Here is a 17,332-nt window from a genome sequence, read left to right as displayed (position 1 = left end):
CAGAGGATGTCAGATATTGGTTAAGTATGACTGTTCGTATTTGTCTTAGGGTCCTTCCCACCAAATATTCTGTCTGGATTTTACTCCCTTAAACTTTTTTGAACGCCCTGTAAATCACCCCCAACAAAGCATTAGGGGTTTATAATTATAGTGAACATGTTTTGTGCAGAGCCAATCCCATTCACTCTCTCTCTCTCTCTCTCTCTCTCTCTCTCTCTCTCTCTCTCTCTCTCTCTCTCTCTCTCTCTCTCTCTCTCTTTCTCTCTCTCTTCTTCTTCAAATTTGTGCAAACTTCATCTGCCCTGGGTTCGTTGGGGTTTAGCCTTCTTTAGCCGTTTGTCTTTAGCCTTCTTCTGGAGGCGGGATCACTAAAATACTGTGACCAACAGCGAAATTCTAAAGCGTGGAGGCACATGGCCTAATGGTTAGAGCAGCAGACTCGCGGTCGAGGGATCGCGAGTTCGAATCTCAGGCCGACTGATGTGTGAACGAAAACACCTAAGCTCCACGCGGCTCCGGCAGAAGGTAATGGCGAAACTTCTGCTAACTCTTTCGCCACAACTTTCTCTCACTCTTTCCTCCTGCATCTTGCAGCTCACCTGCGACCCGTCCAGGTGGAGAACCTATACGCCAAGAAACCGGGAGACCGGCCCTTATGAGCCAGGCATGGATCGAGAAGGAACAAACAAAATTCTAAAGGCCACAATCTTTTCTAATTTGCCATACGTACCCCACAAATCAGGCCAAACCACGTTACCGGGTGCAATCTTTTTGTAACTTAGGCAGCTGGCAAGGTATTGACATGGCACTCGTGAACCCCAAGAAGCAAGAGTCTAAAGTTCTGTAATTACTGCTTTCTTAGGGCTTGCACACTGCAATACCAAATGTCCATTGCAACGCCAAGTATCTGTACACTAGCAATTCGCCGACAAGAGTTAAGCTGATGGCCGACACTGCTATTACAGTTTCGTTCACACTGGTTGATCTATTTTTTGTCTTCTGTGAGTCTTTAATCTCCCAGAAGCATCCGTCATCGATTTTATTTCTTCTTAATACGCATAACTGGGTCATTAATCTGAAACACAAACAATGGACGATGCATCTGGAGACGATTAGCTTTTGGACTCATGGTCCAACCGCACTCAACTTCTTCACCCAGAATTCTCTAATAAGTTTGAGCCAATCCGCAACACAATCCCTGAACATAGCAATGTTCACCACGGTTTTCTATAGCAGCGCTTTTTGATCTAATATTTCGTCATCTTCAGCGTCTTCATGGAAAGAGCTACACGTCGATTACTTCAGCCTCTCCTGTTTCCCTACAATATTCGTTCTGCCTGCTTCACAAACTTATATTTTTATATTTTACGTCACCTTTTATGTCTCCCGTTGGTATGGCAATAAAATGAGAAGCAATCCATGTTTGGAGGTGAGTGAAGAGAATGCATCGCTTAGATTTTGTTTTGCCTCTGCCCTCTCAATTTGACTGCATTTTCGAGTGTTAAATTTCTGGTTCTTTTATCCAGTTTTAAACGGATCTTCTGAGTGAAAGCAATGCATATTTCGTCTGAAGATACAAAATCAGTCTCCTCAGTCGGTAAAAGAAACTGAATCATATTTGTTATTTTATTATTTCATTATATTACGACAATAAAATTCTAAACAAAACAAACTGATACTGAAACTCGGTCGCATGAAAAAATTTCTTAGTAACTAGGCGTCCATAGCGCAGCTTCATCAATAGAGTTTCTCCTTCCAGCTGTCAAACAAACGATTCCATTGATATTTAAATCATAACCACTAAACAATATGAAACCACAATCAAGCTTACAGGTGGCATTTCTATGCTCATAGTTTCATAGACATTAATACAACATGGCGGCCGCTCATTTTCATAACCAGATCTTCTTCAGAACTGACCTAGCTATTGTTGAGATAAGGACTTTATTGAGAAGAACTATGTAAATGATAATAAATATTTTGGTGTTATATTTATATCATCATCCAAAGCAGACCATATATATATATATATATATATATTATATATATATATATATATATATATATCTTGGTACGTGTGCGTTGAAAGGGTGATGGTGGTTGCTATCCTCATTTTTAAATACGTAACTGTTAAGAGTAGACGAGCCAGTAACACTGGCATAACAAACAAATGCAATTGAAATTAATTAAACATTGAAGAGGATATGGGTGGTATTAAGAGATAAAACGGACATAACTAAAAAGACTAGTTAGTCCGCCTCGGGGTCTTGGCGTACATCCGTAATATAAAACACACATTCCCTCCATGAATCTCTTGATGTTCAAGAAAATGATTCAAACTAGGGTACGAATTTTCTTTGTTTGTTTTGTTTTGTTTTGTTTTGTTTTTTTTTGGTGGGGTGTGTATACTGAATAAATTGATGGTGGGTTAATGTTTGAGAAGAAATGTTTCCCAAGAAAAAAATGTAATTAACATTAGATTTTCTTTTAATTTTTTTTTCTGTATATCTTTTCTATTTTAATTTTTGTTTTTGTTTCTTTTTTTTTTTTTTTCAGATCAAATTAATCAGTTATTTAAAAAAGAAATTTCAGAGATACTCTAAGAAAACATTATATTCAACACGAATCATGGAAAAAGGTCATTCGGAATTAGTTTTGTGGCAGCTTTCACAAAAATTGCTTGGTGATAATGAAAACAAACAATTCAAATATTTTTTCACAGAATTTCAACGTAATCACTCGGTACCGATGTTATGTACCCGTTTAAAACCACTTATTAACACATCTGAACGTCTTGTCTTACTAGTGGAAATGAGTTACCTTGTACCAAACCATCTCTCAGACGACTATCATCGTATTTGCTCACTGGAATTTGCCAATTATAGTCAAGCACTTCAGGCTTGTCGTCCAGGTACGTTGCCACGGACTGAGAGATCACGTGTCATCGCCCAGGACTCGTCAGGTAAAACACGTATCGTATCACAAGGTAACTTGAAGAAGCTTATCATAAACCGTTCTCCTGATTTACAGAGCAGTAATCGATCCTCATCAATGCACAACAGTAATAAATCTTACGATGAATTCGATGACGCAGTTGAGAGTGTCTTCTTAGATAATAATATTTCACCAAAATCACATAGAAAGTTTGAAGATTATAACAACATGAGAAACTGGCAGGAAGCAGATTTAAGAACGGATTCGAGGAGGTCATCAGGTCGTAATTACAACAACGGAATTCGTTATAAGAAGGATGAAGTAACAGTCTACGAAGATAAAGGTTTAACTATTAGTAAAATTTCGAATAATCCTGGAGAACTCGGGAAAAGGACACATCTTGTTCATTTGGTACGCCAAAGTGGAAACTGTAGTTTAGGTATGTCCCTAAAAGGTGGAATAGACGAAAATACTCCAATATCAGTGGACTGGGTCGAAGAAGGAAGTTTAGCAGATATGCAAGTAAGTCACCATATTGATAAACATTTTATTTTATTCGTTTTTTATAATGTCATTCACTGAAAATACTTTAATTTGTTGTCATTATTTTTGTCATATTCCAACATCATTGTTATATTCGGGATGGCTGCCGTTACGTTCTGAGTTCAAATTCCACCGAGGTCGACTTTGCCTGTCATCCTTTCGGGGTCGATAAATTAAGTACCAGTTACGCGCTGGGGTCGATGTAATCGACTTAATCCTTTTGTCTGTCCTTGTTTGTCCCCTCTGTGTTTAGCCCCTTGTGGGTAGTAAAGAAATATATATTCGGGATGATTCGAGATTTGCGTATCACTTGACTATCTCTAGGTAGCTCACACACACACACCTTTCGGGAATTTTCTTTGTTGATATATCTTTATCTTGTTTTCATTTTTTTTTTTTTGTTACACGACGAGCAGGCAGAAATGTTAGCGCGTCGAACAAATTGCTTAGCGACATGTTTTTCGGCTCTTTACCTTCTGAGTTCAAATTCCGCCGAGGTTGACTTTGCCTTTCATCCTTTCGGGGGAGATAAAATTAGTACTAATTAAGCATTAGGGTCGATATGATCGACTTGCCTCCACTATTCAAAACTGCTGGCCTTGTGCCAAAATTAGAATGTTATATTATTTTTTACACGACTTTATATAAACCCTTACTCTGTTGTAACCCTGTCCCTTGTATTCTCATCGTCTAGAGGACCTTGTGGCTATTAAATGATTATTATTATGATTATTATTATGATTATTATTAATATTATATTCTTTTTTCGAAGCGTCTCCTCTATTGGGAGTTTTGTAAATAGTTAAATTTTTGTTCTCGTTGTTATAAAGCTTGTTTACACGGACTTTTTTCTTTCGAAAAACGGACAAAACCTTTTGTAACCTTTCGTCCTGTTTTGTCCCTTTATGTTTCCAATCATGTTTGTCAGCCCTTGTGGCCAATAAAAAGAATTAATTATTATTATTATTATCATTATTCCGCTGAGGTTGACTTCGCTTTTCATCCTTTCGGGGTCAATGAAATAAGAACCATTTGAGCACTGGAGTCGATGTAATCGACTAGTCTCCTCCCCTAAAATTTCAGGCCTTGTACCTTTAGCAGAAGGGATTATTATTATTATTATTATTCGGTAGTTTTATTTTGTATTTGTATCGCGTGCTTTCACTGCACTACCCAGTGCATTGCTGTGGGGTATTTTTTGTATCGTAAGTTTTACTGTATTGAAAGTGCTCTTTGTTTTAAGATGGCAGTGTTAAGTAGTATTATTTTCTGTATATATATATATATATATATATATATATATATATATATAATATATATATATATATATATATATATTCGTAAATCCTGGTTATATATTTGCCTGCATTTTTTCATGGGGTTTTCACCATACCTAAAGCACCTTTTATTATAGGGATGGGCGATGCTTCTGTTTTCAAGCTCCTCCTTCGGATTATTTCTATTTCCAGATCTTTGTATTTCGATAATTCCTCCATTTCGTTTTCGAGATAAACTGCCATCTATTGGAACTGATTTGCCGATCACGAAGCTTTTTTGTTTATTTTCATTATTTATGTGAGACATTGCTAATAGACAAGTGTTGAAAAAAAAATGGTGGTTTTTAACTCCCAGAATTCATTTATTAAACATTCATAATTGAAATGAATAAATAAAATTAGATATTAAGTATTTATGGAATTTTGATTTACTGACCGATGACTTTTGGCTAACACTGTTGATACATTAATGCTAACCATTTCCATTAAATTGAAATTATGATATTTAAACGGATAAGAAACCTTATATTTTACCCTTAAGCAAAACAATACCACCGTAATTGATGGCATATAGTAAATACTTTTTCTCAAAGAAAGCCTCAAAAATCACCTTGGTACCTCATCGAAGATGAGCTGCCGTAAGCAAACTTTGTCCCTGACGATCATTATTGTAGGCTAATTTTAATCCACACGGCCTTTTCTACCTAGCCTGACTCCTTGATAATGCTATTTACTTAAATATTATTATTATTGAGTAAGAGAGCAGTGCATGCCATCAAAGTGACACTGGGATAAAATATACGAAGCCCAGTATACCCATCATGACTACCCGTCTGATAAGGGTACACCAGTTACATGCATCACAGCCATATGTGCGCGACATGGTGATCTCATATCAAGATAAACAGCAAATGACCTTGCAGGTGGGACCCAGTTAGAATTTTCTTCTGGTCGAGTTACTCACCCCGCTCAAAAGGTCCCTGAATAAGGATTGTTTAAGAATGTTGAGCGAACCACCCCTGTTTCCAAAGGTGGGTTATCCAAACCTCAAAGAATTCCTTTCAACACATGGCTATGATGTTCCCCCACTACTTCTGCTCGTGGTCAGAGATGCACATATAGTCAACCACTAAGGGACATGCTCAGCTGGTTATGGTCAAACAACTGACAAGCAAATCTGTGGTATTAATCAGAATATCTGCTGTAGCCCATCTTTTATACCAAGACAAAGCAATGTACATAGTAACACTTCCAATCAGTTAAGATCAGGAGACATGAGAGCCACTGTCTGGTACTGCATCAGGGCATTATTATTATTATTATTATTATTATTATTATTATTATTATTATTATTATTATTATTATATGTTTGACTTTTGCGTTATATTTGTACAAGTTGGCTCCAAGTCTCACCCAGAGACCTCAAGAGACAACAGGTTGGAAGTTCATGTTGTTATGCCTAGTGTGCCATATATTTGGGTTTTCTTTTTTGGGGGTGTTGTACTAGTGAATGTACAAAAAAAAACGATAATTATGTTTGTTTTAAACCCTGAGATTACATAGAAAGTATTTTGCGTAGGATATGAGCAGTTCCCATGAGCACTATCTTTTGAATTTCTGCCATTTTGGGGTTTCCTGGTATCTGAGTTAGGTAGCAATCATATTATTATTATTATTATTATTATTATAGAGAGGAAGCAGCGCATGCCATCAAAGTGACACTGGGGTACAAATATACGAAGCCCAGTATACCCATCATGACTACCCGTCTGATAAAGAAACACCAGGCATATGCATCGCAACAATATGCGCGCGACATGCTGATCTCGTATCAAGATAAACAGCGTATGAACCTCGCAGGTGGGGCCCAGTTAGAACTTCCTTCAGGTCGAGTAGTCCATTCTACTCAAAAGCTCCCTGAATAAGGGTTGTTTAAGGATGTTGAACGAAATACCCATGTCTCCGGGAGTGAATTATATCTCTTTCTTTACTTTTTTCAGTCATTTGACTGTGGCCATGCTGGAGCACCGCCTTTAGTCGAGCAAATCGACCCCAGGACTTATTCTTTGTAAGCCGAATACTTATTCTATCGGTCTCTTTTGCCGAACCGCTAAGTTACGGGGATGTAAACACACCGGCATCGGTTGTCAAGCGATGTTGGGGGGGGGGACAAACACAGACACGCAAACATACACACACACACACACATATACATATATACGACGGGCTTCTTTCAGTTTCCGTCTACCAAATCCACTCACAAGGCTTTGGTCGGCCCGAGGCTACAGTAGAAGACACTTATCCAAGGTGCCACGCAGTGGGACTGAACCCAGAACCATGTGGTTGGTAAGCAAGCTACTTACCACACAACCACTCCTACGCCTAAACCCCAAAGAAATCCTCTCAACACATGGCTATGATGCTTCCCCACTACTTCTGCCCGTGATCAGAGATGCACATATCGTCAGCCACCAAACAACTGACAAGCAAATCTGTGGTATTGAGCAGAATATATAGTATTTGCTGTAGCCCATCTTCTACACAAAGACAAAACATGTACATGATAATACTTTCAATCAGTTAAGATCAGAAGCCACGAGAGCCAGTGCCCGGTTATTGTTGTTGTTGTTGTTGTTGTCGTCGTCGTCATCGTCGTTGTCGTTGTTGTTATTCAGTAGTCTTATTTTTATCACGTGCTTTCACTGCACTACCCAGCGCAGTTCTGTATGCCTTGGGTATAACCTGTGGTTTGTTGTGATGCTCTTATTTTCAGTAGCGTTAGGATCTTTTCGGTTTGAACGGGAGTTTTTTTCTAGCGGTGTCATATGAAATTGTCACCCATAATTATGACCCTAGTATCGATCTATTGCATTTCAATCTATTTTAGGGTTAGGGTTAGTTAGGGGTGGGGGAAGGGTAACTTTTTTCTTCACAAATGTAAATAAACCCAATCTGTTTCTTAAACGAGGGACATTTTCATACGGCACAGAATGTTTTCACCTCAATAGACGGTCATTGAGTGGTTGAAATTGCAGAAATTGAAGAAAAAAACAACAACAAATATCTTACAAACTTTAGAATTTTCTCAATAAAGCCAAGAGAAAAAGATGTTTTATAAACACATTCTACCAGTATACGAAGTTTAAATTTTTTTAGTTACCTATATGTTAAAAACTGCCGTTCAAACCGAAAAGATCCGTAGCGCTATTTCCTGTATGCTATATATACTTGTAAGTCCTTGTGTTTTTGTTATGTATCGGTCTAAATGCTTTTCATCATATCTAATGCGCCTACTATGATAGGAATTGTTTTTAGTTTTAGACTCCACATTCGAGTTGCCTCTATTTCCAGATCTTTGTATTTTGATAGTTTCTCCATTTCTTTTAGAGAAACGTTGCTATCTGTTGATATTGATACATCAATTAGAAAGCATTTTTTCTTGGTGATCTCTGACAACTATATCCAGCCTTGGCTCGGCTTCGGTCTTATTCCTTGTAGGAATTATGTGGATAGCGAGTTACTACTAGTAACCTTAAGTATCCACAAGTTTTCAGCAGTCTTTCAAGTGCTTAGAACTCACCTGATAATCCCTGCTGCCCCTCAGAGACAAACTTTCTGTAGGATCTCTGCCGGGCATTCTATTCCAGATTATTATTAATATTATCATTACTATTATTACAATTATTTATGTAGGTTTCGATTCCCAGACCGGGCGTTGAGAGTGTTTATTGAGCAAAAATATCTAAGCTCCGCGAGGCTCCGTTTGTGTGTGTGTGTGTGTGTTGTGTGTGTGTGTGTGTACGTGTGTGTGTACTCAGTGTATTTTTGTCTAGACATTAGGTGATGGATGTAAATAATCCTACTGTCACACAAGCGGGGTTTTCCTTTTTAATCTTGCTTGAAAATAGACGAGCGTTGGTCACAAGAACATCCGGCCGTAGAAAATTTGCCTCAACGAATTCCGTCTGACCCATACATACGTTAAATAATGATGATCGTTTCTCACAAATTTATAGGATGATGGAATTATGTAATTCTCATGCCTTTTTCGAGGTAGCATAAGTGAAATGGAACTGGGGCAAGGTTAATCTAGTCCACGGGCCTGTAACATATGCTATAAATAGGATTTTTTTTGTTTCTAAAAAAGTACCTTAAATTAGGTGCAGCATGGCCGTTTAAGAAGTTCGTAATGCAACCGCGTGATTTCAACTTCAGTTCCACTGCGTAGTACCTTGTACAAGTGTCCGGGTCGTCGCGAAATTTTTTCCCACGAGAGTTCCGGACACCAGTTATTAACACATTTGCTTACAGCCAATCAGAGCTCAACTATCAAGATAATTTATGAGCGCATAACAAGTGATGGGCGATAAGACAAGGTCATTTGGGTAAGGAATGACCATGCTTCTTTGCTCTTTTAATAATGCTTTATTGTTCTTGTTCTTATTTCAACCATGACTGCCTCTGCGTAGTTATTTGTGTTGTTGTCTACTTTGTAAAACAGTAAGGGGAGAGGGTTGCTAGTACATCACCCTCTACCTACATTTTCCCCATCCATATCTTTGCCATATGGGGCCTTAACAAAATCCGATGATAGGTATAGATACAAATCTATCTAGTAATTACTTGTCTCATTCTAAAATCGACTTACAACACCGTTCTTCGTCTTGAGTTTGCTTGGTAGAGTGTGTTTGTTAACTTAACATGGTCAAGGTGAGCTCTGATTGGCTGTATGCAAATGAGTTCATTACTGAGGTCCGGAACTCTCGTGGGGAAAAAATGTCACGGTTGGCCCTGGTAAGCATGCATGCATACATACATACATACATACATACATACATACATACATACATACACACATATATATATATACATACGTACGTACATTACATACATACATACGTACGTACGTACGTACATTACATACATACGTACGTACATTACATACATACATACATACGTACGTACGTACATTACATACATACGTACGTACATTACATACATACGTACGTACGTACATTACATACATACGTACGTACATTACATACATACGTACGTACGTACATTACATACATACGTACGTACGTACATTACATACATACGTACGTACGTACATTACATACATACGTACGTACGTACATTACATACATACGTACGTACGTACATTACATACATACGTACGTACGTACATTACATACATACGTACGTACGTACATTACATACATACGTACGTACGTACATTACATACATACGTACGTACGTACATTACATACATACGTACATTACATACATATATACATACATACAGACAGACAGACAGACAGACGGGCCTAGAGCAGAATGCACTTGTCCAAAGGTGCCGCGCAGTAAAACTGAACCCAGAACCACATGGCCGAGAATCAAACGTCTTAACCTTGCAATCAAACCTGCGCCTACTAAATCTATAGTTATAATAATCATCAGCCAAGAGCGTAAAATGGTTTGTTAATTTAGCAATCCCTATTTCAATAGCTCTAATTGTTTCATCAACAGGAAAATTAACAATTCGTACTAAGCACTGGATTATACATACATTCCAATAGCGAACTTTTGACACGTCTGGAATGGGTTACACCCAACAAGTCCTATACGTCGAACCACCGCCGATAAATCTCAATGTTTACAAAATGATTTACGCTTCACTATTTACTGTATCAGTTTGACTGGATTTTTTGTAATACAGAACTGTTGATGACATAATAGATGCACTTGGTACGTGAGACGCGACCTAATTTCATCAGCGAATATTTAGAGGGGAAATGTTTTTAGTGCATTAAAGTTTTTTTTATGTGGGAAGTTAAACTTATTACTATTTAAGAAGCGTGGTCCCGGTGCGCGCACTCGTAACCTCGCGCGTCTGCGCTAGCTAGTCGTGACTAGTCGATCCTACAACGACTACCTAGCAAAGTAAATAAAATACAAAATATGTGATGTTTTTTACACAAAGTAAATAATTTGGATCTTTTCGGTTTGAACGGCAGTTTTTTAAAATGATTTCCACGTAACTAAACACTTTTAAACTTCGTATACTGGTAGAATGTGTTTATAAAACATCTTTTCTCTTGGCTTTATTGAGAAAATTCTAAAGTTTGTAAGATATTTGTTGTTGTTTTTCTTCAATTTCTGCAATTTCAACCAATCAATGGCGTCTATTGAGGTGAAAACATTCTGTGCCGTATGAATATTCCCTCGTTTAAGAAACAGATTGGGTTTATTTACATTTGGGAAGAAAAAAGATACCCTTCCCCCCACCCCTAACCTTAACCCTAACCCTAACCCTAAAACAGAATGAAATGCAATAGATCGATACTAGGGTCATAATTATGGGTGACAATTTCATATGACACTGCTAGAAAAAACTGCCTTTCAAACCGAAAAGATCCAAACTTGGTAATATTTAAAAAGAGTGGTCCCGGTGCACGCACTCACGTACACGCACATCTGCGCTAGCTAGTCATGACTAGTCGATCCTACAACGACTACCTAGCAAAGTAAATAAAACACAAAATAAACAATAATTTGGATCAATCTGCCGGTCAAAGTGAAAAGATCCAAATTTTTTACACAAAGTAAATAATTTTTTTAAACAAAGTAATAATTTTTTTAAACAAAGTAAAGGCGCAGGAGTGGCTGTGTGGTAAGTAGCTTGCTTACCAACCACATGGTTCCGGGTTCAGTCCCACTGCGCGGCATCTTGGGCAAGTGTCTTCTGCTATAGCCTCGGGCTGACCAAAGCCTTGTGAGTGGATTTGGTAGACAGAAACTGAAAGAAGCCTGTCATATATATGTATATATATATATATGTGTGTATGTGTTTGTGTGTCTGTGTTTGTCCCCCTAGCATTGCTTGACGACCGATGCTGGTGTTTACGTCCTTGTTACTTAGCAGTTCGGCAAAAGAGACCGATAGAATAAGTACTAGGCTTACAAAGAATAAGTCCCGGGGTCGATTTGCTTGACTAAAGGCGGTGCTCCAGCATGGCCGCAGTCAAATGACTGAAACAAGTAAAAGAGTAAAGAGTAAAGTAAATAAAACACAAAAACACAAAGTAAGGATCGACTAGTCACGACTACGTAGCGCGGATGCGCGAGTACGCACATCGGAACCACTCATCTTAAATAGTATCGTTAAACTTTACATATATGATTCAGGGTGATTTTTTTTGAGGCACATTTTTTTTTCTTTAAAGAAAAATGCGTTTTATATGCCACTAGCAGTATCGCCCGGCGTTGCTCAGGTTTGTAAGGGAAATAACTATAAAGCATTTTTAGAGAGTTATAGCCAAAAAAATGGAAAAAAATGATGGTAAATATTTTTTTGAGAGTCAAAAAAGGATGGAGTTGCGTCCCCTAGACTGTGGTTCGTGTTTCCGATTCTCGACCCCATGTCGAATTTATCGATTTTTTTCAGAACTGGGGAAACTTTTCAAAATTTTCGCTGCGTTAGTTTTGAATTATGACATTGGGCTATGTGTGTGTCAAGTTTCATCAGAATCGGTTGAAAGCCGTGGTCGGGGTGAGGGTACAAGCAAACAGACACACAGAAACACGCACAGACAAACTGCCGTTTATATATAGAGAGATGAAATACGGGAGTGTATTGTATTTGTTTCGGATCAAAACTAGATATATATATATTCTCATAGAACATGTGAGTTGTGATTCTTCAATTAAAGTGTGCCTGAGAAATTTACGAAGATATAGTTACTTCCTATAGATCGTGAGTGTGCAATATAAGACAATAGTAGCATATTTGTCCACTTATCCGGCACTCTTCGAAAATGTTTTATGTTCGCCGCCGCACACATCTTTGCTTATATATATATATACATTCAATAAAGCTTTACGCAGCATCGTACGGTTATAGGCTGCTATTTCCAGCAAACATTGGTGCCTTGTTTTGCCACTATTCCTATATATATATATATATATATATATGCATATATGTATACTCTTTTACTTGTTTCAGTCAATTGACTGCAGCCATGCTGGAGCACTGCCTTTAGTCAAAAAAATCGACCCCAGGACTTATTCTTTGTAAGCCTAGTATTTATTCTATCGGTGTCTTTTGGCGAAACGCTAAGTTACGGGGACGTAAACACACCACCATCGGTTGTCAAGCGATTGTGAGTGGGTGAACAAACATATACACACATACATACATATATATATACATATATACGACTGGCTTCTTTCACTTTCCATCTACCTAATCCACTCACAAGGCTTTGGTCGGCCCGAGGCTATAGAAGAAGACACTTGCCCAAGGTGCCACGCAGTGGGACTGAACCCGGAACCATGTGGTTGTTAAGCAAGCTACTTACCACTCCTGCGCCTATATATATATATATATATAACGGGAAGCTTTATGAAAATAAACAAAAGACGAAGGCAGGTGGAATACAAACAAACGATTGTATTAGATATAGGCGTCATTGATTGGTTGAAATGCAAGAAATTAAAGACCAAATATCTTACAAACTATAGAATATATAGCTTGGTTCACATGAGACCAGATATTACAAACTGGCTCCATAATCGAAGATAAAACACAAAGACAAACATGTGTCTCCGTGTGTGTGATTAGTGGGGGAACCTAGTCTACACTTTCTTTCTCATAGCTTGATGCTCTTCATAGCTAGATGCCCTTCCTGCAACCACCCACTTTATAGAGAGTGCTGAGTGCATTTTATTATGACTCAAACATTAGATATTTACTTTAAGGAGTGCGAAATACTTTATAGTGTACTGTTTACGTTTTATCACTGCATCAGCACTAGTGAGGTTGTCACTGCAAGACAAAAGGGAGACCTCATTATTATATGAGACCAATATAATGGGTCAAAACTAGAATGACTACATAAAGGAAGAAGGGAGAAGGAAGGGCGAGTGTGGTGGGCGTGACAGAGTGATTGAGGTGACAGTATGGAAAAAATAGAAATTAGGAATGACAGAACTGTAAGTAGCTGTGGAAGAAAGTCTGAAATGGTTAGAGTATACTGAGAGACATAGTTGTCTCTACCGAGAGTAGTGGGGGAGTGACAGACAGACGTTGAATGGTCAGTGGTAAGAGACTGGATGTCGGTAATGGGTGGCCTTTGAGAGATGAGTGGGTGTAGTGACTAACAGCTCAGGGATCTTCGGCAGTTTTTAAAAATAATTTCTAGGTAACTAAAAAATGTTAAACTTCGTATACGGGTAGAATGTGTTTATAAAACATCTTTTTCTCTTGGCTTTATTGAGAAAATTTTATAGTTTGTAAGATATTTGTTGTTGTTTTTTTCTGCAATTTCTGCAATTTCAACCACTCAATGACGTCTATTGAGGTGAAAACATTCTGTGCCATATGAAAATGTCCCTCATTTAAGAAACAGATTGGGTTTATTTACATTTGTGAAGAAATGCAATAGATCGATACTGGGGTCATAATTATGGGTGACAATTTCATATGTCAGATCTGGTGTAGCTGCCCTTAGCGTCTCTGCCACTGAGCTGGGAACTTTTCGGTTTGAACGGCAGTTTTTAAAAATAATTTCCACGTAACTAAACACTTTTAAATTTCGTATACTGGTAGAATGTGTTTATAAAACATCTTTTTCTCTTGGCTTTCTTGAGAAAATTCTATAGTTTGTAAGATATTTGGTCTTTAATTTCTTGCATTTCGGCAATTTCAACCAATCAATGACGCCTATTGAGGTGAAAACGATTACTGCCGTAACATTTATTGGCGGGGTCATATGAAAATGTCCCTGTTTTTTATGAGAAAAAAGATACCCTGTGGCCATAAACAGAGGGGTCACTCGTAAACAGAGCTGGATAACAAAACCGTTCCCTCTTTAGTGTCCATCCATAATTATGACCCTAGTATTGATTTATTGCATTTCAATCTGTTTTAGGGTTAGGGTTTAGGTTAGGGTATCTTTTTTTCTTCAGAAATGTAAATAAACCCAATCTGCTTCTTAAACGAGGGACATTTTCATATTTCACTGCCAGAAAATTTTACGGCAGATAATGTTTTCACCTCAATAGATGTCATTGATTGGTTGAAATTACCAAAATTGAAGAAAATATCTGACAAATATCTTACAAACAACAGAATTTTCTCAAGAAAGCCAAGAGAAAAAGATGTTTTATAAACACATTCTACCAGTATACGAAGTTTAAAAGTGTTTAGTTACGTGGAAATTATTTTAAAAAACTGCCGTTCAAACCGAAAAGATCCCAGCTCAGTGGCAGAGACACTAAGGGCAGCTACACCAGATCTAATAACTACTCCTTATCCCTCTCTTTTACCAGCTATGTATTAGTAGAAGAGAAAAAAGAGGGATTATCAGATTAGATGCAGGACCTTAATGTTATTCAGACATCTCCCTCTTTCTCTCATTATTGTCAGCATTAGACCATCTCTTCTCAAACTGAAAAATACCAGCTGCCACCATCACCTCCAATGTCAGTAAAAAAAAAGAAGTTTTTTGCCCTCATAAGGAGCGGGTTCTTTTCATACTTCGACGAATAAAACTCAGCAATTGTTAGGTCAGTGTTGAAGAAGACGCAGTTATAAAAATGGGTGGCCAACGTATTAATTGTTTCTAGTTTAGGCACAAAGCGAGCGGTTTTAAGGAGTAGTCGATCACATTGTCCCCTGTACTTGAGTGGAACTTTATTTTATCAATCCCGAAAGAATGAAAAGCAAAGTGATGAGAGAAAGAGAGAGAGGTTGGGAGGGACTGGGTAAGGTTGTTATATGAGAGGAAAAGGGAGAGAAGTCAGAAAATCCAACGCAATCCCTTGTTACTCAAGTATTAGTAATTGGGGAGTTGAGAGGAGTGGCGAGATAACATGTCATAGGAGAGAAATGGGATCTTTTCCTTTTCAACGGCACTTTTCAACACAATTTCTAGTTTACTAAACACTTTTAAACTTCGTATACTGGTAGAATGTGTCAAAATAAAACATTTTTTCTCTTGGCTTTTTTGAGAAAATTGTAATTTGTTTGTTTCACGTAGTTTAATTTTTCAAATTTTAACCAATCCTATGGCCTATTTTGAGCTAAAATCATTTGCTGCGTCTAAAACTGAGACAACATCCTGTCACTAACCCTAAACCGCCCCCCTAACCCTAGCTCTAAAGTTTTTTTTCTTAATTGTTAAATTAATTCAATTCCATTGCTTTAGTTTAACTCTAACCCTAACCCTAACCCTAAATTTTAGCCTTTTGTTTTTTTTTCTTAATTGTTAAATTAATTTAATTGTTACGCGTGTGTCTAAAATTATTCGTTTTGTTTTTGTTTTGAGTTTTTGCTTTCGTTTGTCTTTAGTTTTTTTTTCTTAATTGTTAAATTAAAATTATTTTCCATTCCTTTCGTTTTAGCCTTTTGTTTTTTTTTTTTTCTTAATTGTTATCCTGAAATTAATTTAACAATTAAGAAAAGAAAACGAAAGGCTAAAATTTAGGGTTAGGGTGAGGATTAGGGTTAGTGACAGGATGTTGTCTGTTTTAGACGCAGCAAATGATTTTAGCTAAATAGAGGGCATAGGATTGGTTAAAATTCGAAAAATTAAACTAGGTTAAACAAACAAATTACAATTTTCTCGAGAAAGCCAAGAGAAAAAAATGTTTTATTTTGACACATTCTACCAGTATACGAAGTTTAAAAGTGTTTAGTTAACTAGAAATTGTGTTGAAAAGTGGCGTTCAAAAGGAAAAGATCCGAGAAATGAATATGGACAGACCTCTCATTTCAAGTGGTAGAATGTTATAGTGAATAGCCTGATAGATGTGTGTGTGTGTGTGCATGTATGTATGTACATGTATATATGTTTGCTATATACGATGTCGCGGATCACTGAAAAATCAGATATGTACGCCTGATCAATCCACAATCCTTTGTCGTTTCCTACGTGAGATACATCTAAGGCTCGGCTTTCACTATTTCATCTTAAATCCCCCTCAGCCTCGCTCTTCCATGCATACCATTCACTTTGAGTACTCGACACTGCCTTATGCCATCCTGCAAACATAATGCAGTCTATCCCATACTGCATACTGCAGTTTTCTGTCATACACTCTACATCTGATTCCTTGTGAACCCATTTTTTTTGCTTGTACGTTTTTTTGTTTTACTTTTTTTCTCAGTTCTTATATACACTAACAATTCACGTCTCATGGAGCATACTCGCTACATGTCTTTCTCTCTTTTGCAATCCCTATCCATTCAAGGCCCACTTCTCACTACCATGCACTAAAGCAGTTCGAAGACAATTACCATACCATCTGCGGATCTTTTCAGTTTGAACGGCAGTTTTTTCCAGTGGTGTCATATGAAATTGTCACCCATAATTATGACCCTAGTATCGATCTATTGCATTTCAATCTGTTTTAGGGTTAGAGTTAGGGTTTGGGTTAGGGGTGAGGGGAAGGGTATCTTTTTTTCTTCACAAATGTAAATAAACCCAATCTGTTTTTTAAACGAGGGACATATTCATACGGCACAGAATGTTTTTTTACCTCAATGGACGTCCTTGATTGGTTGAAAATGCAGA

The 17,332-nt window shown here is 37.5% G+C and overlaps 1 protein-coding gene across 4 annotated transcripts in view; it reads left to right on the top strand.

The window, feature by feature from the left end:
* The window catches only part of LOC115221606, a 66,200-nt gene that overhangs the window by 31,300 nt on the left and 17,568 nt on the right, over positions 1 to 17,332 (top strand). The window contains exons 1-2 of one of the 4 annotated variants that reach the window (XM_036510906.1): positions 1,383 to 1,429; positions 2,557 to 3,456. In XM_036510906.1, coding sequence (XP_036366799.1) covers positions 1,406 to 1,429; positions 2,557 to 3,456 — 924 coding nt within the window. In that variant the 5' untranslated portion in view covers positions 1,383 to 1,405. Of the gene's footprint in view, positions 1 to 1,382; positions 1,430 to 2,174; positions 2,345 to 2,552; positions 3,457 to 17,332 lie in introns of those variants that run through there. The other 3 variants (XM_036510905.1, XM_029791805.2, XM_036510904.1) reach the window with 3 other exon arrangements.

The sequence above is a fragment of the Octopus sinensis genome, linkage group LG18 (assembly GCF_006345805.1).
Source record: "Octopus sinensis linkage group LG18, ASM634580v1, whole genome shotgun sequence".
In the NCBI taxonomy this organism is placed as follows: Eukaryota; Metazoa; Mollusca; class Cephalopoda; order Octopoda; family Octopodidae; genus Octopus; species Octopus sinensis.
Note: the sequence above shows the minus strand (reverse complement) of the source record. Positions and strands in the feature narration are given on the sequence as shown.